The following is a 21,277-nucleotide window of genomic DNA, read 5'->3' on the forward strand; positions in this document are numbered from 1 at the left end:
CCACCGGTACTCGAAGGGTACTGCGATGCCAATTAGATATCAGATGCAAAAGATTCACTGTCTACAAGTGGATATGTATTTACAATTAGAGGAGGAGTTGTCTCGTGGAAATCCACAAAACAGACGTGCATTGCACGGTCCACAATGGAATCGGCGTCCATCGCCTTGGACAAAGCTGACGAAGAAGCCGAATGGCTGAGGAATTTCATGGATGATATTCCATACTGGACTAAACCAGTACCTCCCGTAATGATTCACTGCGATAGCCAAGCTGCAATAGCAAGGGCTAAGAATGGAATTTACAACGGTAAATCCGGACATATCCGACGTAGACATAACATTGTAAGACATTTGATCACCAATGGGGTTTTAACTATGTAAAATCAATAGAAAACCTAGCGGATCCACTAACCAAAGGGTTGCAGAGAGATCAAATGTATAAACTGCTAAATAGAATGGGTTTGAAATCCACAAGATAGAGACAATTACAGTGGTAACCCAACCAAATCACTTGAAAATCCCAAGCCTTGGTTCAATGGAAAAACTAAACTGTAAGAGTCCGGTACGAACACTCAATACAATTCCCTGAAAAGCAATGAGTGTTATAATGTGCAAAAGTGGTGAGGTTGAGTCAATGACTCTTAATGATCCTAAAGGTGTGAGTTAGATACCTTGATATAGGATTACCTATATAAGTGTGAAGTGTGGGCCACTTCAAATGAAACACTATGAATCCAAAGACGAGATCCATGGCCGAAATAGATCAAAATGTGAGAACAAAGTTGAGATTGTGACAGCGACACGTCAATATTATTGACTAAGTGCACGCAGAGACGGAACAATTCAATGCATCATGTCAACTGGGCCACCAGTACACTCTGTAATGTTGACTATGGAAGGTTCAAAGCCAAAAATTACCTGTCCTGATGTGTCAATGTCTCACAGGGATTGAGCTGGGTTTCTGTCATTTATGGGCATTTTCACTCATGTGGGGATTGTTGGATAATCGGTTATTTTTCAATCGATTATTTTGTGAGTAAAAATACGACGGGCCGGTGTACAAAATTAATATAATTAATTTGGAAGAAATAAATAAATATTATTTATTTATTTATGGGGTTTGGTTAATATTTTGGCTATTTTGCCTGTCTCGAGACAAACCAAATTGTGCAACCTCAAATTAAACCCGGGTATATGGCCTAAGTCGCAATATTATTTGGATAAAATATTATCCGTTGGACAAATTTATTATAATTTCAAACGGAAGGTTTGAAATTATAATAAATTACAATCATTTCAAATGGAAGGGTTGAAATTAGAGTAAATTACGATCGTCACAAATGGAAGGTTTGTAATTAGAATAAATTACGACTGCTTCAAACGGAAGATTTAAATTATAATTAATTACATCGATAATTAAGGTCGTAATTATGATCGTAATTAATCCCCTGCCATTTTGGCGGAGTGGAGACGTCTATATAAAGGGCCTCCCCCTTCATTCTAATAACCAACAACTAATAATCCTCACGTCCTACTCTCCTCTCTTCTAGCTTTCCGGCAGCCTCCCTAGCTCAGTTCGTCTCTCGTTTTTGTTCGTCGGAGCTCCAACGATTAGAGGTGTCACTCTAATTGGAGACGGAAACCGTTTTATCTTTGGATTAGAACGCCATTCACCGGAGGCACTACCGATGCGTATCTAATTTTCGGAAAGAGGATCCATCCTCGACTCGGTTTCACGTTTATTTTGATAGGAGCTATGCACGTAGTAACACATGTTTTTCATACAATGACTAAGATGAAATGGACAAACAAAGTAAATAGAGTTCGGAGGATCTATTCAAAGAAGTTTGTTGCATTGAGATTGAGGAATTGAATAGAAAAGTGGCTGAAGAATTTTTATAGTGCTATGACTCGGTTCATTGTGCTACAGATTGTTGCTATTTTCCGATGTGCAGTACAATTTTTTTTTTTTTTTGGAGGTGATTATTGTAGCCATAAAATGTAGCTATTTTATGTCTAGAATTGTTTTGTGTGGTTGAGTTTATAAAATGAAAGCTTGAAGTTCATTGTATGCTTATATGTTTATAGTCTGTGTAAATCTGATTTTGCTCACAAGTATAATGATTTGCAGGATTTTGATATAATTCTTTTGGGTGAACCACCAAACTGCCTTAATCTTTATAAACCAGAAGATGTACCAATGGTTATCATTGCCTTTTCCTAATCAACTATGTGCAAGAAATTGTGGAAACTGATAAAGGTGTTTGTAGAACATACGAAGAAAAATACTCGGATTATATTATTGCAAAGGCTGAATGGATTGAAGCTCAGTGAAAAGTAACATAAAAGAGACTGGGAAGCAGATTGAGCATAAGATTTAGACAAATGAAAATCCCTGGATGAACCAGATGAAAGATAACTCTTCAGAGTACATACAAATCCTATCTCCAGTGCCGGAAGACATAAATGTTCATAAATAATAGATGTGTGTTTAATCATTTGTTCTAAAAACTCGGCTTTTGAGTTTGTGATTACTTAGCAATTAGTTGATTATTTATTGTCTATTTTAAATAAGATTTTGCAATTTTTTTTTTTTTAAAAAAATTGGCAATAGACAAACAACAACAACTAAATGAAATGAAAGATTGAAGTAGATGTTACTGTCCGGAAAATATGAGACCATAATCATTCTCTATCACAGGCAAGCAAGATTAAAGAAATATCAATTCAAAAAACTGAAAATTATTAGATATATATAATTGCAAGTGGAGGTACAACGCCACGGGTAAATGCAAATTCATTACAAATATTTGTAAATAAGTGAGTGCCCATCTCGATTCTTCAAATTTTCAAGCAGCAACACGATCAACAACTAAAAAATGCACTGAAATACCACAATCGTCTACAAAATATGTTATACTTAAAGTGGCAGCAAAGACAACAACCCAAAAACACGGTTCATAAACAAAATTCGAAAGGTGAGTCCAACAGACCAATCCAAGATGTATTAATCTGTTGTTGTTAACTACCATCTCAAAATAGAAAAGAAGACAAAAGAATGACAACTAATGTACAAATAGCATCCCATAAAAGTATTTATTAACTACACTAAACATTATTTAAACCAAAGAAAATTCCACTAAATTTACCAGGTTAGACTATTTATTTGTTTCAACAAATTGACATTACTTAATATTCTCATACGAGAGTTAAATTAGTAATTCCCAATAAAATTATAGATGATGCAATCTCCCAAAGCACAAATAGCATTTCATAAAATTATTGTTAAACTAAACATCATTCAACATCATAAATAACACGCTGTCAATTTGAACTTGTTGGCTCTCACTTTGTCATGTTTCTAGATATTTATCATTTGTTATCATTCTTTGCAAAAACCTGAACGGACGGAATAAAATAAATCGCTAATCACATGGAAGACTTCGTAAAGGATTCTTAGAACTTACATACCTTTTGATGACACTATTAATACCCTCACTACATTGTGTCGTAGTAATATCAGCACAGAAAAATTGACGTCCATAAACCAAAGCCCATTTCTCTTTTACTCTAAACAACTTCTTCAACCATTCATTCTCTAATATATCATACTTTTCACCAACATTTTATTCCATTCGTGTAGAAATTCATCATCTTCTTCACAGTCATAAATGCACCTCCCAAAATCATGTGCAAAATCATTATATTTTTCAAATATCCCACCTAAATGTATTGCAACAGTTTGATATATATGCCAAATACATAACTTGTGACAAGTCTCGGGCCATCTTGTAGTCAATGCATTCGCCATTGCATGATCTTGATATGTAAGAATTGTGGTAGGTTTTTTTTCACCCATGGTGCGTACAAACATATCAAAAAGCCATTCAAATGAAGGAATTGTTTCATGTATAAAAGTGAAGCACCAAAAATTATTGTTTGTCTATGGTGATTGACACCAACAAATAATGCAAAAGGCCGACTTTCTCTATTCTTTCTGTATATTGTGTCGAAACTCACAACATCTCCAAAATAAGCATAGTTTGTTTTCATTCTACTGTCTGCCCAAAATATATTAGTTATCATGTCATCCTCGTCCACTTGAATGGAATATGAAGAATTTGGATCTTTACTTTGCATCCCTTGCAAAGACTCAAGCACTCCACCGGTATCTCCAACTTTTATATCTTTTGTTCTTTTCGTACGCAAATTCTTATGATCTTGTCTCGTAAATCCTAAGTTGTCACGGCCGCCAATTTCTTTAACCATGAGATCATGTGAGGCTTTTGGGGTAAGTCCCACACATTCTGCCATCTCAATTTGCGCCGCATGAGCATCAGTAATCCTCCTATGTGACCAAAACATATGGCTTTTCCGGGGACTTGTAAGATGATGAGTATGTTCTGAAATGAACTCGACAACTTCATATTTTGAATTCTCTCTCACACAAATTTGTATTCTAGCCATGCAATCAAATCTTGTTATTGGTCGTGGAGCTTTCACATTTTCCCTTCTCTTATCCTCCTCCCGTTTCTCTTCAGCACTACAAGCAAATATTCTGGATGTTATATTACCTTTTTTTTTTTTTTTTTTTTTTTTTTTTTTTTTTTTTTCTCTTTATGCATCTTGTGCATTTTGATTCCAAAACCTAGCAAATATTCTGGATGTTATATTACCCTTTTTTTTTTTTATTTATTTATGCATCTTGTGCATTTTGATTCCAAAACCTATTTCTTTAGCATAACCTAAATAATACTAATAGGCTTCTTCCTCTTTATCAAATACCATTCTAATTTTAGGATTTCTCATTGTCGTTGTTCTATCTACATCAACACATTCAAACTTATTTTCTGTATTTTTGAAATCTAATCCATGAGATGATGAAGATATAGTCATCTCAAATTCATCAATTTTTATACCTGTTAAGCGAATCACAATTTATTTATTCAATCGTAGACAAAATCTCATGTTGTGAACTAACAATCTAAACAAAAAACCACAACTACAACAAAAAAACCACAACTACAACCAAAAAACCACAACTACAACTATAAATAATTTTGAAATAGCTACTTCAAATGTTGAGATTAGCCCAAAAATAACAACCTATACCTAGAAAATGGGACGATGCCAACGGGGACTCAATTCGGAGGGAAGTGTGAAGAAATGAAAGGCGGCCGATCATGAGGGTGGCTGCTCGGCAAGAAGGGGCTGTTTGGCGATTTTGGCGGGCGACTGTTCGGTGAGAAGAAATGCGCTATTTGACGACTTCTGCGGGCAGGGAAATCCGACGAAGGCTGGAGTGGGAAAAAATGAGAATAATTGGAAGAAATAGGTAAAAGGACAGCGCAAATCATTAAACTCTGAGAAGAAGAAAAAAATTTAAGACCCAAAATAGAGGACCAATGTGCAATGAAATACTAAAACTTTTTATTTAATTTACTTATTTTTAATAAAATAATAAAATAAAATAAATAGAACACACCTCGCCTCCTTATTGGAGAGACACGTGGGACAGCAGAGCCGATGCCGCCGTTTGCACAGTATTTTCGTCCAAACCGAATTTGCTCCCCCTAGCAGAGTCAACTGCTGCAGATTGCAGCAAAAGTTGCTCCATCATTTTTTTATATATAATTTTTTTAAAATATAATATTTATTTAATATTTATAATAATTATAAGATAAAAAATATATAACATATATATATCATTTTGTAGACAATAAATATTTCTATAATATAAATAAAAAAATTAAATATATATACGTAGGGTATAATATAAATTTTATCAATTAAATTTAATACATATTTATATTATTTTATTCATTATCCATCGAATCAATACAAATCAAAACTCTTTTAATCTCAACCAAACCTAAACATAATAAAAACATCAAAATTCAAAACAAATCCCTTTAAAGAAAAGGCTCTTGATAAATTTATTTATAAATATATTATTATTATTATAATAAAATAAACACACAATTTTAATTTTTACCCAAATCAACATTTACACACCCAACCGTCCAGCCGCGCACCAGGTTGACAGGTTCTCCTCTTTTTTCTTCTTCCCCTCCTCCTCCTCCTTCTTTTCTCCTTTCTTCTTCTTCTTCTATCTGCTCTGCTGACCGCCTGCGCCGTGATTTAAGAAAAACAAACAAACGGTCGGTTCAAATCGTTTGAACCATAACCGCCGGTTCGAAAACCGACGAACCGGCGGTTCGAACCGACAGTTCGAATCGGAATGGGCCAGTCTACACCCAGTAACAGCCAGGTAGCAGGTAGCGATCAAGTTTCTCTTCGATGTTGACTTGATTTCGATTTACAGCATTTCAGCATATCTCAACTTCTCAGTTCAAGTTTCCTACAAAATATTAGGTGAGTGAGGGCTTAAATTTAAACACATTATTCTGAAACACACCATTTGAGTTGACTAGTTTATTTTCATTGTCATATCTTTTTAACCGGCAATATTTTCCAGTGCTCTGCCTATCTTCATTTGAGGTTTTGAATTAATTTTATTGTGTTATAGTTGGAGTAGTAGGTTGCTCATTGTCGTTTATTAATTGATGTCATTTTAGAAGTATTCACTCACAAACAGCAGCTATATAGTTGGTATTTATAGGGCAAAGAAATATTGATAGGTTCTTTTTTCGTGGAAAAATGGGGAAAATGATTTCTGGGTGTTTGCTTGTTTTAATTGGAAATATTTCTGTTCAACCAGCTCATATTATTTCTAAAAGGTAACTAGGGATTGTATTGCTTTTCATGTCGCTTATGTTTCTTCCTGAAGTGTTCTTATGGGGTGAAGTCAACCTTAGATTCTATTCTATCTTAAAATCTTGTTTTGCTTAGTTCTGTATCCATGTTCCTTCGGGCATCTTTGATTGGGAGAATTTGAGCTAAATGAATTTTAAATCATATCCTCAGAATCATTGTTGGTTTTGGTTAAGGATGGATTTATATTGGTTGGGGATTGAAGTCCAGTTCATAATATTTCCAATCATATTCACACCCATGTTATTCTTATTTTTATGCTTTTTTTTGTTGGTGCTGATATGTTTGCAAAGTTCATTTTGGTGCTGATAAGATGCATACAATGGAAGTAAATTTCTATTTATTTCAAATTCAATGCAATACAAAGCCGTTTATTTCAAATCCATATCTTTGGATCCAACAAGGCCTAAAACTAATTTAAATGGGTGAAATCATACCTAGCGAGCTGTTTGTTCATTCTCAATCCCAATTCTGTACAACTTGAAATGAAGAAGGGCCTAAGGTAGAATAGATAAACCTCATAAACTACCTAAATGCCACGGTGAGTGAGGAAGCAATTTAAAATAGCAAAGTCCCAATTCCTACACCATTGCATCGTTGTTGACATTGTCTTCCAAGTTTGAAGCATTAATAATTACATTTGTGTTCTTTCTCCATCTTGGACCAACATTATGATCCCTACCCAAGTACACCCAGATGATTTCTTCACCATCCTTACATCATCGTTTTCTTCTACATTTACGATCATTCTATTTTCTGAGGAAGGTTTGGGGCTTCAATTGTATTTTCATTGCAAAGGATGTCTTCTTTTAAATATATTAGTTGAGCTTGAAAAGCTTTGGCAGAACAGTAATATGGGATGAAGTTGGATTTCATGCTTCGGAAGTTTGTAAAATTGGAATTTTTTTTAAGCACCGTCATTAAATATGATTTGAGGTTAGTAAATATTAAATTTTTGCTAGACGAGGAAGAAAGGAACGAGTGAATCCATATAAATTGACCATATATATTGTCGGATGCAGAATGACCGTGTCATGAAAACGTAGTCATTAATTATTTATTCGCAAACGGGAGTCCTTAACATGCCTCCTCAGGTGCAAGTGGAGTCTGCGAAACTTGCACATGCATATGCCGCAAGTGGGGTCTGCGAAACTTGCACATGCATATGCCGCATATGTCGGATGCAGAATGGTCGTTTCACCTAAAAGCTCGAACTGTTAGGGAAACGTAGCTATTAATTATTATTCGCAAACATGAGTCCCCAATATATATATATATATGTGGCACACCTACTTCAAGTATACATAAGAGTTAATCTAGGTTAGGGACACTGTCATGTTTTCTGTTTGATGTCAGCTTTGACCGGTGGAAGGGATCATTGATTTTCCTTTGTAGGATTAATTCAGGCTTTGGCTTGGTAGCAAGATATGATAGAAATAAAGTAAGTAGATAAGATTAATAAATGATATCAATCGTATACCCAATCAAACGGAATCAAGCATTTGCCCAAAAGCCCCAAGACTATTTTATTTGCAAGATTCAGAATTCTGCTTCAAAACCCTAGCTACTCCTTAAATACCACCGTCTAAACCCTACTTACTAAAACTAGAATTAGTCCATCTAACCGATTTACCTGAATCAAGACAACAGATCCATGCAGATAGCACATGATTCTATATAGTATATTACATGATCAGCTATATAAAAGCATGTGTTGTGCAATTTATATCTTGTATTGTGTTGTATATATATATTTTTTGTACTGAAATCAATAATATATTGCGCTAACTATTTTATCATGTGTTGTTGTGTTTGTGTTGCTTAGTTTATTTATATGTGCTGACATGGAATCCGAAGTGAATAAATAAAATAAACCCAACACAATAATTAAAGTCCACAATTAAAAGCTGAACCAAATAAATATTAGAAGGTTGATAAATAAAATCCCAAGCTTGCAAATGCAAGCATAAGCTCGTCCCCACCTTCAGTACACCAATAGGGGCTTTGTCCCTTCTTTGTTCCTGAGCTCTTGTTCATTCTCCCTATCAACTCCATCCTCCTTTTAGAAAACCTTCTACTCTAGGTTGAAGTCCGGAAATTGACTATGGACACTAGCTTTACTTATCCAAGTCACATCATCAATGATTGCCCTACCTATTTAACCTCTTCATGCACTCCTTTCTCCTTTCTTCTCGGGCTCAAACACCAGTCCCACCAGTAACTCCAAACTCTTTGTTAACTCTGCATCCACTTGGTGGTCGCCCATAACTCGGCAGATCGTAGGATCCCTTTTTAACTTCACTCGTAAACCATGTAATACCCTGTAAAATAATTGTCAGAAGTTCGCTGGAACTTGTTAGAGTCCCGGCCGAAGTCGGACAATTTTATTTTTGACTTAATTTATTTTTGGCTTATGTGATATGTTTAGGAGTTGAAGAGATTTAATTTAAGTGTTGTAGTAAATATATTTGTATTTTGGCCTATTTTGGGCCCAAAAAAATTAAAAGGGCCCAAGTCTATTGTGTTAATTATAGAGAATAGAGAGAGGGCAGAGAACAGACAGAAGTGTGTTTCTCCTTCAGCTCCAGTTCTAGCCGGTCGCCCAACAATTCTCTTTTTTCTCCGTGGAATTTTTCTTCTCCATTTGGTTTCTTCTTTTAAATTAAGTAGGATTAATCTTAGATAAATGATCTGTTATAATTTCTAGACACATTTGTTGATTTCTTGTGATATTTTTAAAATTATTTTAAATGGGTTTGTTCTAAATGTGTTAGATTTTGCTAATATTTTTTAGAAAATTGATTATATTGTTTTTTAGGATTTATGTGAAGATTATTATGGTATTTTACGTTGAAAATTGTAAAATTTGTGAATGGGTTTGAAAACCTAACTTTTGCCCTAACCTAGTTTATTAATTTTGGAAAAATGATGTGCGACTATTTTAAATATTATGATTTTTGGATCTAGATTGTGCCTATTTGGATGGATATATTGTCCAAGTGGTTATTTGACAAAAATAAAGTGAGATTGTACTGAACTTGTTGGATTTTTAATACTCTATTTCTTGCTTGGTTATTAAATGAAAATGTTGTTGGACAAAAAGAATGTTTTATGAGCAAAATTTGAAAGCTCTTGTTTAAGTTTCACTTATGTTGCAAAACATGGTTATTTGGCTGATGCTTTTATTGATTGGTTGGTTAAATTTTGGCAAATGGGATGTTTTGGGTTGAAAACTCTTTTTAAGATTTGCCTACTAGCATGTTGAGTATTGGGTCAAGATTGTTTGGGATGATAAGCCGTAGCCTTTCACCTTTGTACCTTGCAAACACGTGAGGGCATACCGGTATTTTAGGATAACTAGCTAACCTCGAACTAAAACGCGAATGGGCTAGGTCGTGCGATCGAAATGGCGAGTTCCCTTTTAGGTGATTCCGAGGTGCCCGTCATTCACGATGAAATGGTCTTTAGACCGTCATTCGTGATGGAGAGGTGGACCCTCTTGGTATGTTATATTGGAGACTAGCAGGTTTGGCCGTTTGGTGTCCCTTGCAAACTAATAAATTTGTTGACTTATGTGTACTTTGGTTTCGAATCCTTATGTACCTATTGTGGAGCTTTTCTTGAGGGTTGTGACCCTATATTTGTTATATGTAGTTATGTGACATGTCAAGCGAAGTAATAAGGTTGGAAAACTGGGTCAAGCCGGCCCTAATTAAAGTCTAGTGGAGTTTTCTTCGTGATATATTCATCGCAATTACTTGAGAATGAAAGAGAAAGATAAGGAAAACACTAAAAGACTTGTGTGTGGGAGTGTCCTTATGTGATATGTGACATTTCATCCAAATTATCTTCTTCAAATGAATTTGTGGTATTTACTCGTGAATAATGGCATATTTCGAATTAATTTATCCTTGGATTAATTGTGCTTACTCAACCGTCGTATTGACCCCATTTTTACAAACTTTTTGTAGGTGATGGTGCTTTCTCTAAGCTTAATTGATGCATCCACATCGCATGATCCATCGGGGGAAATTAGGATTATCTCATCTCTTAGGATGCTTTTGAAATACTAATGTTTTTAAGAATTAAAGCGTTTTGAACAACTTTTTGGTTTAAGCTTTCGACTCGAACTTTATTTCGTTATATGATAAGTCGTTGCGCTTTACCTTATAAGTTTTAAATTTCTAATTACTAGCTTATGTTGGGTATTTTTAGTCTTAGCGTTACAACGTGAGGTTCGTTGGTTAATGAACAAGTCTTCCGGTGTAGCGTGACGGTGATGCTTGAGCTGACCGGGCTGTTACAGTGATATCAGAGTCTAGGTTAAAGGCTCATGCTTCTTGGTTAATCAAACTTGAAAGATTTCGAAATTTCTAAAATCAATTAAATTGCGGGTTTAGTTGGATTTGAACGCATTCATGGCATGTATTGCATTTTATGTTTATTTTTTGTGCTTATGTGTGTTAGTTATGCTAGATGATTAGTTAGAGTTGGTTGAATCTTCTAGTTTTGATTAGGATATGCCCCCTAGGCGTGCTTGTCAGCCTTCTATGGCACCTAAGTCTGAAGAAGTTGAGAGTAGGCAATCCCAAAACTCTGAGTAATAAAATTGGCTCTTATTTCTATTAAATTGTGTTCTTGTTCCTATCAGACTATGATTGATGCGTACTACTTAGAAGGATTGGTCAAAAAGTGGTGGAATAATGAGAAAGCTTCCTGGAATAGCTTTGTTCGATTACCGTGGGAGACCTTTAAGGGGATGATAAAGACGTGCGTTATTATCCCCAACACCTTCAGAGAGCGAAAGAGGATGAATTTAGTGCTTTGGTTCAGGGTAATATGACAGTGGAGGAGTACTTCACGTGTTTTAATGAGCTGGCTGCCTATGCTCCGGATTTGGCGGCGAATGACTATTGTAAGTTGACGAAGTTTGTCATTGGGTTGAACCGGGACCTTCAACGGTTCTTAGTCGACTTCAGTGTGATGACCCTTCAGGAGGCCTACGAAAAAACGGCTAATATCTATCGGGCGAATCGGATATCTTATGATGAGCGGAGAAATGGAATCCACGAGACGGATAAAACAAAAGGGAAGATGATGGACAGATGGAAAACCATCCGCAAAAGGGTCAATCGGAGAGATTCTCTTGTGCGCTTTATGCATCTCGTCCTAAATTCACTCCTGGGAATTCGAGTGGGAATCATGGCGGTGCAACTGGTTGTAGCTGATGTGGGAAGTTTCATCTGGGAGTTCATTGTGATGGTCCATCCGTCATATGTTATTATTGCCATGAGCCGGGACATGTCAAGAGGTTTTGTCCCAAGTTATTGTAGCTCCCCATGCGATCGAGAAGGCTCCGGCTCCGTAGCAGCAGGGGCGTATGCCGCCAGTGGCACCTCAACATGCGAGAGGAGAAGAAAAGAGTGGCCAAAAGTGTCACATCAATGTCATGATGAGAGGTCAAGCCGTGGAGAATTGGGGAGACGTCCTAACTGCTACGTTCTTGGTGAACTATTTGTCTGTGGTTATTCTCTTTAATTCTGATGCATCTATTTCTTTCATATCAAATAGATGTGTTAAGAAGTTAAAGTTGGATTCTCAAGTAGAGATTTAGGTAGAGATAAGGATACCTTCAGGCGTGCTACTGCCTTGTAATTGCCTTTTTGTGGGAGTGCCTATTATGATCGAAGGCGTGGAGTTTCCTACTAGTGTTTTGAAGATTAAGTTGGCGGACTTCGACATTATTTTGGGTATGGATTGGTTGGCCACTTATCATGCCTGGATAGATTGTGGTGAGAGGAAGATCTTTCTTCAGAGTCCTTATGTAGAGAAGTTGCGTATGATGAGATTTTTTATTACCCATCGATCAAGATGGTGTCCACCGTCTCTTTGCATGAGTTAACTCGTAAGGGTCACCCGTTGTTCATTTGTGAGGTGCATGATGTTTTGGGTGATGAATGTCAGTTTTCGAGCATTCCGGTGGTGAATGAGTTTGCGGATATACTTCCTGATGAAATACCGGGGATGCCGCCTCATCGTAAGATAGATTTTACAATTGATATAGTTCCAGGAGCAGAACCGGTGTCTAAGGCTCCGTATCGTATGGCACCAAAGGAGTTGGCCGAATTGAATGAGTAACTTTGAGAGCTGTTGAATAAGGGGTATATCCGGCCGAGTAACTTCCCTTGGGAAGCATCCATTTTGTTTGTTAAGAAAAAGAATGGTAGCCTTCGATTGTGCATTGATTATCGAGGACTGAATCTAGTTAACGTTAAGAATAAGTGATCAACTGAAATGAGCAAGCATTTTTCGAAAATAGATTTGAGGTCGGGATATCATCAAGTTCAGATTTGATATGGCGATATTCTAAAGACAACATTCCGGACTCGTTATGGGCACTATGAATTTACATTGATGTCATTCAGGCTGACGAATGCTCCAGCTTCCTTCATGGACTTAATGAATAGAGTTTTCAGACCATATTTGGATAAGTTTGTTGTGGTCTTCATCGATGATATTTTGGTGTATTATTCCAGCGATGAGGATCATGCAAATCACCTTAGATTAGTGCTATAGGTATTGAGGGAACATCAGTTGTATGCTAAATTATCGAAGTGTGAATTTTAGTCGAGTGAAGTAGCATTTTTGGGGCATGTTATTTCGAATGATGGTATTTCGGTTGACCCATCAAAGGTGAATGCTATTGAAAATTGGCGCCGACCATAGACCAGACAGAGATTAGGAGCTTCTTGGGATTGGCCAAGTATTATGGAGGTTTGTGCAAGAATTTGCACGATTGGCAAAACCATTGACATCATTGTCGAAGAAAAATGTCAAAGTCATTTAGAATGACTCATGTGAGCAGGCTTTCCAAGAGTTGAAATGGAAATTGATGGCTGCATAGGTGTTGGCGTTACTGATAGATGGACGGGAGTTTGATATATATTGTGATGCATCAAGATGTGGATTGAGGTGTGTGTTGATGTAAGATGGAAGGGTGATAGCATATACTTCGAGGCAGTTTAAACTGCATGAAGAAAACTATCCGATTCACGACTTGGACATGGCGGTTGTAGTTTTTGCTCTTAAGATATGGCGGTTGTAGTTTTTGCTGTTAAGATATGACGACATTACCTTTATGGAGTACATTGCAAAATTTACACCGATTATAAGTGTTGGGTAAACGAGGAAAGACATGAGCTGGAACACGTACACAGTAAGAGGCCAACACTCCTCCGAGTCTAATGGCAGCGGAAATAGAAAACCACAAGGGGTTTGCACTTCGGAAACACGTGGTATTGTTCCGTGGTTATAACTCTTGTGTGTGTCACAGATACTTGCCTATGGCTGGCTAAGATCAAACATAAAACAAACAACACACAAGATTTGTTAACCTAGTTAGGTGTAACTACCTACATTTGGGGGATTCCAATCCAGGAGACGTTCACTAAACCTATCACCAAGTATACAATGGACTCAATGACTCAACAAACACGGACCCAAAGCTATCCTCTCCTACAGTCTTCTTTACATCGTAATGTACAAGAAACTAGGGATTAAACCGCAGTTCTAATCCTAGCAGACTACCAGTCTAACTGAGAGTAAGCAGGTACAAGTTGATCTTTTTCTCCTATTGGAAATCCTTTTTCTCCTTCTTCAGATGAGCTTCAAATCTCCATGAAAGCTCGTATTCTTCTTCAGATCAAAGGAGTAGTGAAAACGAAAAGATGAAGAGAAAATGCAATCTTTCTCTCACTAGATTTTTCACTCTATTTTTCACTTTCTTCTCACAAGACTGTTTCACAGTCTGTTTATACAAACACACTGTCTCAATGCAGTGTTGACTAACCAATGTTGGGGAATTAAATGCGCCACCACAAACCTGCAACATTGTTTTGTCTTATCCCTGAACATTCTCCTATGTTTGACAGTCCATATCTTGACAAAACCAGTGCAAAAGGGGTACAAACAGACAATACAAAAAGTCTTCACCAACAGTCTGCTGCATTCCATATTTGGGTCGTCCTCGAGTTTCGATACCCTGAAAAAGTTAATAGCATAAGCCAAAACAAGAAATGGTACTTTTGTAACAATCTCCCCCTTTTTGGCATATGGTACAAGTCTAAACACAAGCATGCAAAATATCATACTTCATGCACCATTCAGTCCATCAATCTAGTTATTACATACTAGCATAATAACAAGGCTACAGACAGCCTTCAAAATGGAATCAATCCACGGTCCATCACAGTACTTTTCATAATAACAGGCAGTGAAGATAGCAAAATCAGAGCAAAATAAATGAAATACCTCCCCCTCTTTTCTAGCACCTCCTTTTGGTTGTTGCTTGTCCTCTCCCCCTGACTTGCAGCATTTGCCAAAAAGGCAGCTATGGGGTCTCTTCGGTATCCAGCTCCACGGGAGCAGCTAGGGCAGAAGGTATCAAACTCAAAGCTCTACCAATTTTCCGCCATTGCTCAAGCAGTTGGTTCGAGAGGTTGGTGTTTTCACGCATTACCTCCATCAGCATTTCGCGACTCATTCGCATCTGCTCAGAAGGGTCTAACGGGGCTTCATCACGGAAGTCATTGTACAGGCGCTGCAAGTTAGACTGAGGCATATATGAGCGAATAGAGCACACATCCTCATTCGGGCCAGCAACAATGCCATTCTCCGAGAAAAATAACGTAATCAAGGCGGGGTAAGCAAGTCTTGTAGCATCAGACTTCGAACCAACAATAAAGTCAAGCATTTTCTTCATGACAACGAGTCTAAAATTCACAAATTCAAAATGCTTATCAATTGCAAAGAGAATTTTACCGGAAAAATGTTCAACGCACACAAGCGATGAAGACATTGAGGTAGTGGCATTACCTATGAAGTTGTGTCACGAGTTCAAAAAGCTACAATTTGAGGTAGTGGCTCCTGAGGTGAGTGAGGGATATATGGGTGCCTTGTCGGTTGAGCCCGAGATTTTGAGGGAGATTCGGGAAGCTCAAGTTGACGATGATGACTTACTCAACTTGGCGACGAGGGTGCAACAAGGTGAAGTAATAGATTTTCATATTGGCCAGGATGGAAGTCTAAGATTTCGAAGCAGATGGTGTGTGCTAAAGGGGCGATCAGATATTAAGTAGATAAGCTCTTAGTTCTCCACATTGAGTGCATCCAGGTTTATCCAGGTTGGCTAAGCTAAGAATCATATCTTTGCCTCTGTGAAACATAACTTCATCTTGGAAGTACCCTTCAAATACCTTAGTATACACTTGACGGCTTCCCAGTCTTCTCTCCCTAAATTTGACATGTAGGGACTAACAACCCCGACTACATGAGCGAGATCTGGTCTCGTGCACAACATCGCATACATGAGGTTGGCAACTGCAGATGCATAATGGACTTTAGTCATATCTGCCTTTCCTTTTTTGTTCTCAAAGATTGATCTTTGATTAACTTGAAATGGCTTCCCAAATGTGTGTTTCTCGGCTTAGTCTTCTCACTATTCATGTTGAACTTCTCTAACATTTCCCCGATATACTTCTCCTGAGATAGCGCCAGGGAGCCATCCTTGTTTCTAATTATTCTCATCCCAAGTATCTGTTTGGCTAGACCTAAATCTTTCATATCAAATGCCTCAGACATATGTTGCTTTAACTTACTGATTTCTCTTATGTCTGTACCAGCTATCAATATATCATTCACATCGAGAAGTAGAATGATGTATGAACCCTTGAACTTCTTCACATAGCAGCAATGGTCCATTTCGCATCTCTTGCACCCCGTTCGACAACTCATCATGAAGTTTTCAAACTTCATATACCACTGCTTGAGAGCTTGTTTCGGATTATATAAGCTCTCTTCAGTTTGCAAACCAAATTCTCCTTGCCAGCAACTGAAACCCCTGAGGCTGTACCATGTTTATATTCTCATAGAGATCACCATGTAAAAATGTTGTCTTAACATCTAACTGCTTCAGATACAAGCCCTCTGCAATTAAAATACTGAGAAGCAATATGATAGTGGTCATTTTTACCAATGTGGAGAAGATTTCAGAGTAGAGAAATTTTCAATGGCATTATCAGTCCGAAGTATTTTATTGAGACATTAAATTGATTTTGAATTTCAGCATAAAATGTTACAAATACAGAAAATAGTTCGGAATGAGCTTTCATCAAATAAAGTCAAGTATATCTTGAGAAATCATCAACAAAAGTAACAAAGTATTGAAAACCAAATATAGAAGTAGTTCGACACAGGCTCCATATATTAGAGTGAACTAAAGCAAAAGGCATATCAACCCGATTATTAATCTTCCAGGGAAACAAAACACGAGTTTGTGTTCCCAGCTGATAAGACTTACAAGACAATAAAGATAAACTAGAGAGGCTTGGAACAAGCCGGCGCAATTTAGAGAGACTCGAATGACCCAACTGTTGGTGTAGTAGTTGAGGGGAACTTGAGGGGAACTAGCAGTAAAACATGCAATTGGGATTGAAGGTGGTGGAAGGTGGTCAAGGTGATACAGTCCATGGAACTCAATTTCTTTGTCAATCATCCATCCCATGCTACGGTCATGAATAGAATAATTGAAAATGTTCAATGAAATGCGATCTGTCATGTATCAGATAGAATTTGTCATGGATAATAACGAGGCAGAGTTTGATAAAAGATTGTGAATATATGAATATAAAAATTTACTTAATTGAAGGATGTGTGGAAGGATGAACCTGTGCTTATCCAAGGACTTTACGAGGGATCAAAATAAGTTTCAACTATTGGCTTATCTAAGTTTCTTTAATCTTGGAAAATCAAGCTGGAATTTTAACAAGGCGGTGAAAGTGAGACTTCTTTTAGCTTTAAGCATTATTAGAGTAGTAACTCCACCTTTTGGTGAAAGTGAGACTTCTTTTAGCTTTATGCATTATTATATGTGCATGCTGCAAAGCATTTGTTTTGAACTTTTTATATTAATATCAATTTGTTAGAATTTAACCTTTAACTTTGTACAGAGACGCACCAAGTATACAAACAAACAGCACTGCATTTTCAAACATGAAAACAAGTGTTTCTTGGGTGCCACTTATTGAGGAGTTCACTTTTTCTGCTAACTCAGCCCCTTTTAACAGTTGCCATGCTTCAACAATTGTTGAGGTAGCATGAAGGAATTGAATATTGGTTATTGTCTTCATATCTGCTAAATACATAATATTAGTGAATTTGGGGTGCTTATAGGTTGGTAAAAATCACTACTTGGTTGCTTATTTTGGTGGTACAGCAGAGGGAGCGGCTGATGTGAAAATTTGGATCCAGAATTACAAGGTGAATAATGTACCATAGTTCTGTATAATATATAGATGTAGAGGAGAAGAAGATTTGTTATTGTTTGGATAAGTCATATATATACACATTAATGTAAATGAAAATAAATAAGTTGCAACAAATATCAGTTTTAAATGTAGAGGAGAAGAAGATTTGTTATTGTTCGGATAAGTCATATATATACACATTAATGTAAATGAAAATAAATAAGTTGCAACAAATATCAGTTTTAAACATGTTCCTAGAACTAGAAACAATATGAACAGATTTTTTGATAAATGTGGAGCTACAATGAAGAAGAGTTCTTGGCACAAGGCTCTAATTATTGACCTTACCATCTATTGAGCTAAGCCAGTCGGAATATTTTGGTTCTTTTGGTCTACGTCCTGTACTCAGTAGTTGCGTTTCAATTTTCTCTTCCTAAATCTTTGTAGCTAAACTATCTGCTTTCCACTATATATATATATATGTGTGTGTGTGTGTGTGTGTGTGTGTGTGTGTAATTATGTATGCATATAATGTAAATCCTGAAAACTGAAAATTGTTTTCTTGTTTTCTCTCTAGCAAGATGTCAGGTTATCGTTTTAGTTGTAGTCATATTTCAATGTAGTACTATAGCAGGATATACTGTGTTAGAATATGCATCTATGTAACTGTTCTGCTCGATTCACTACCTACCAGCATTTTTATTCTTCAACACAAAATTGAATGACAGGATGGCCATTGGAACTCTCCTTTGATTGCTGATGAAGAACCTAATGTTCCTATGTGGAATCCCGTGTTGTTTAAGCACCCATGCAATGAGCTACTGCTATTCTATAAAATCGGACAAGAAGTACAAAAGTTAGTCTTAGACTCATATGCAATTCCTTCTGTTTCCTTTCTGTTGCCAAACAATTTACAATTTGAGATGTTCAAAAGTTAATTATCAAGCCCTCAAATTTCTGCATTTAAATGTGCTGCTGATACAGATGGAGCGGGTGTATGAAGCGGTCTTCCGATGGTGGAGTCACTTGGTCAGAGAGAATTCAGCTTCCTCCTGGCATATTGGGACCAATAAAAAATAAGGTAACGCTGCATTCATTGTAACCATTTCTTAACCATTCAAGATATATAATTTTCTCTGCAGCCCATATTGCTAGAAAATGGGGATTTGCTCTGCGGGTCCTCTGTCGAGAGCTGGAATTCATGGGGTGCCTGGATGGAGGTTGTTCTATACAATGTCATTTCCTTGCATATTTTTCTAATGTGAATTCTAATGCTATGTATCTGATGATACAAAACCAGCAGATTACTAAAGATTTGGGCTATTCATGGAGCAAGTATGGGCCTATATATATTAAGGATAATCCACTCAGTGTGATTCAACCTGTTCCTTACAAGACTGCAAAAGGACATTTGCGTGTTCTGTTGAGATCCTTCACCGGAATTGACAAAATTTGCATCTCAGAGTCACGCGACGGAGGCCACATCTGGGACTATGCAATGCCTATTGAGCTTCCGAATCCAAACTCAGGTTGTGAACTAAATAAACCTGCAAACAGATCATAAAAAAGATGTGCATTAGTTGTAACCCAATAACTTGGAATAGTTGTAACAAACTAATTTGACTCAATTATCATATATAATCAAGACAATCTGCATATGCTTCTATATAGTACAACATATCTACACGATTCTATGTAGCACAGTATATTGCTATATGGAAGTATGTGTTGTGCAGTATAAATCAGTTTATTGTGCTGAAATAACTAATAATATTATACTAGGTAAAATTATCTCCTTTTAGTGAATGTATTGACTGCACTAGTAGGCACGAAAACCGGTCCGGTGGTATTGTATATGTTAGAAAGCCCTGGAGCCTCACATCTCCCTGAGCCTGAGGAAGAGTAAAACTCCATCTATGGTCTCAGTCAAGGTCACATTCAGATCCATTCAAATATAGGATGAAAATAATATTGATGTGCATTTTAGCTAGCTTTTGAAAAGCCTCTTCTTTTTTGTCATCGTAATTAGCCTCCTGACTGGGAGGGGTATTTCTAATTCTTGAAAATGTTCACTTTGTTTATGGATGCATAGGAATTGATGGAGTTAAGCTGAGGGACGGGCGGCTTGTGCTTGCGTACAATACAATTTCCCGGGAGGTGCTTAAAGTCGCCATCTCTGAAGATGATGGTGACTCATGGCGAGATGTTGCCACACTGGAGGAGACTCTGGGAATGGAATTTTCCTATCCGGCTGTCATCCAGGACAGCAATGGATTAGTTCACATTACCTACACTTATAACAGAACACAGATCAAGGTAATAAATTATATATTCATGATATATACACACATATATATATATATGTACGTCATCTACTGTACTTTTTAGGATGTATATTACTTATCTTTTATATATTATACCTCTCAGCACGTCGTCTTTCAACCCTACTGACAAAATGGATAATGGTCGAGGAAGAACCATCTTGGTGAGGGAAGGCATTGAATTCACAATTACTGGTTGTGTTGTATTCTTTCAAGATTATATCCAAGTAACAGCAACGTCATTTCTCTCTCTCTTTCTCTGCTGGTGAATTACAACTACCACTCCACTCTGGATGTAGAGGATTAGGGTGGTATACATGGGTCAAATATTGGCTTATTATGATTTTTTTTTTATATGAATTTTTTTTTTTAAATAATAATAAGTAATTAAAATGCATCAAATCATAAATATAATTAATTTTAAAAATATACAATATTAAAAAAAGTATATTATAATTTATAGTAAAATTTAAAACAAATAATATTTTAACTCAATTATAATAATATTTTAACTCAATTAGCATATATGCATATATGAATGTAAATGCTAAATTTTATAATTTTGCATATTGTCATTATACTGACAAATTTATTTTAATAAAAAAGAAATATGATGTAACTTGTGTCCGTCAATGTAACATTTCATCTTTATCATCTGTATTTATATAAATAAAAATAATTAGAAATAAAAATACCAAATAAAATTTTACAAGATGTTTAAATTATGGTTATATTAGACATCTATATTTACTATTCAATACTAAGTAGAATGTCGTGGAGATTTAAAATCATTTTCATTTGTTGATCGGTCATAGTATGAATATCCTTTTTCTGGATGGATAATGGGAGATGTTCGAACCACATTGAATTTCTATTAAT

General features: G+C 36.4%; 1 protein-coding gene across 5 annotated transcripts; it reads left to right on the forward strand.

The window, feature by feature from the left end:
- Positions 1-6,009: 6,009 nt before the first annotated feature.
- Positions 6,010-20,750, forward strand: LOC127244181 (uncharacterized). 5 transcript variants are annotated; one of them, XM_051264597.1, is made up of 9 exons: positions 6,010-6,375; positions 17,781-17,922; positions 18,004-18,090; positions 18,806-18,933; positions 19,062-19,158; positions 19,220-19,297; positions 19,381-19,606; positions 20,170-20,393; positions 20,505-20,750. In XM_051264597.1, exons 2-9 carry the CDS (start codon positions 17,824-17,826, stop codon positions 20,526-20,528), a joined length of 963 nt encoding a protein of 320 aa, XP_051120554.1. In that variant the 5' UTR covers positions 6,010-6,375; positions 17,781-17,823; the 3' UTR covers positions 20,529-20,750. The 5 variants fall into 5 exon arrangements, with proteins under 5 accessions (XP_051120554.1, XP_051120553.1, XP_051120557.1 ...); XM_051264596.1 differs by having other exon boundaries at positions 6,010-6,278; XM_051264600.1 differs by having other exon boundaries at positions 6,010-6,271.
- The last annotated feature ends 527 nt before the right edge of the window (positions 20,751-21,277 follow it).

The sequence above is a fragment of the Andrographis paniculata genome, unplaced genomic scaffold (genome assembly GCF_009805555.1).
Source record: "Andrographis paniculata isolate CXL003 unplaced genomic scaffold, ASM980555v1 Contig9END, whole genome shotgun sequence".
Classification (NCBI taxonomy): Eukaryota; Viridiplantae; Streptophyta; class Magnoliopsida; order Lamiales; family Acanthaceae; genus Andrographis; species Andrographis paniculata.

Coding starts and splice junctions, on each gene's coding strand:
- LOC127244181 (XM_051264595.1), top strand. CDS start 6,661: ATGGGGAAAATGATTTCTGGGTGTTTGCTTGTTTTAATTGGAAATATT. Junction 19,159..19,219: donor TGGGACCAATAAAAAATAAG/GTAACGCTGCAT, acceptor TTTTCTCTGCAG/CCCATATTGCTAGAAAATGG. Junction 19,607..20,169: donor GCTTCCGAATCCAAACTCAG/GTTGTGAACTAA, acceptor ATGGATGCATAG/GAATTGATGGAGTTAAGCTG.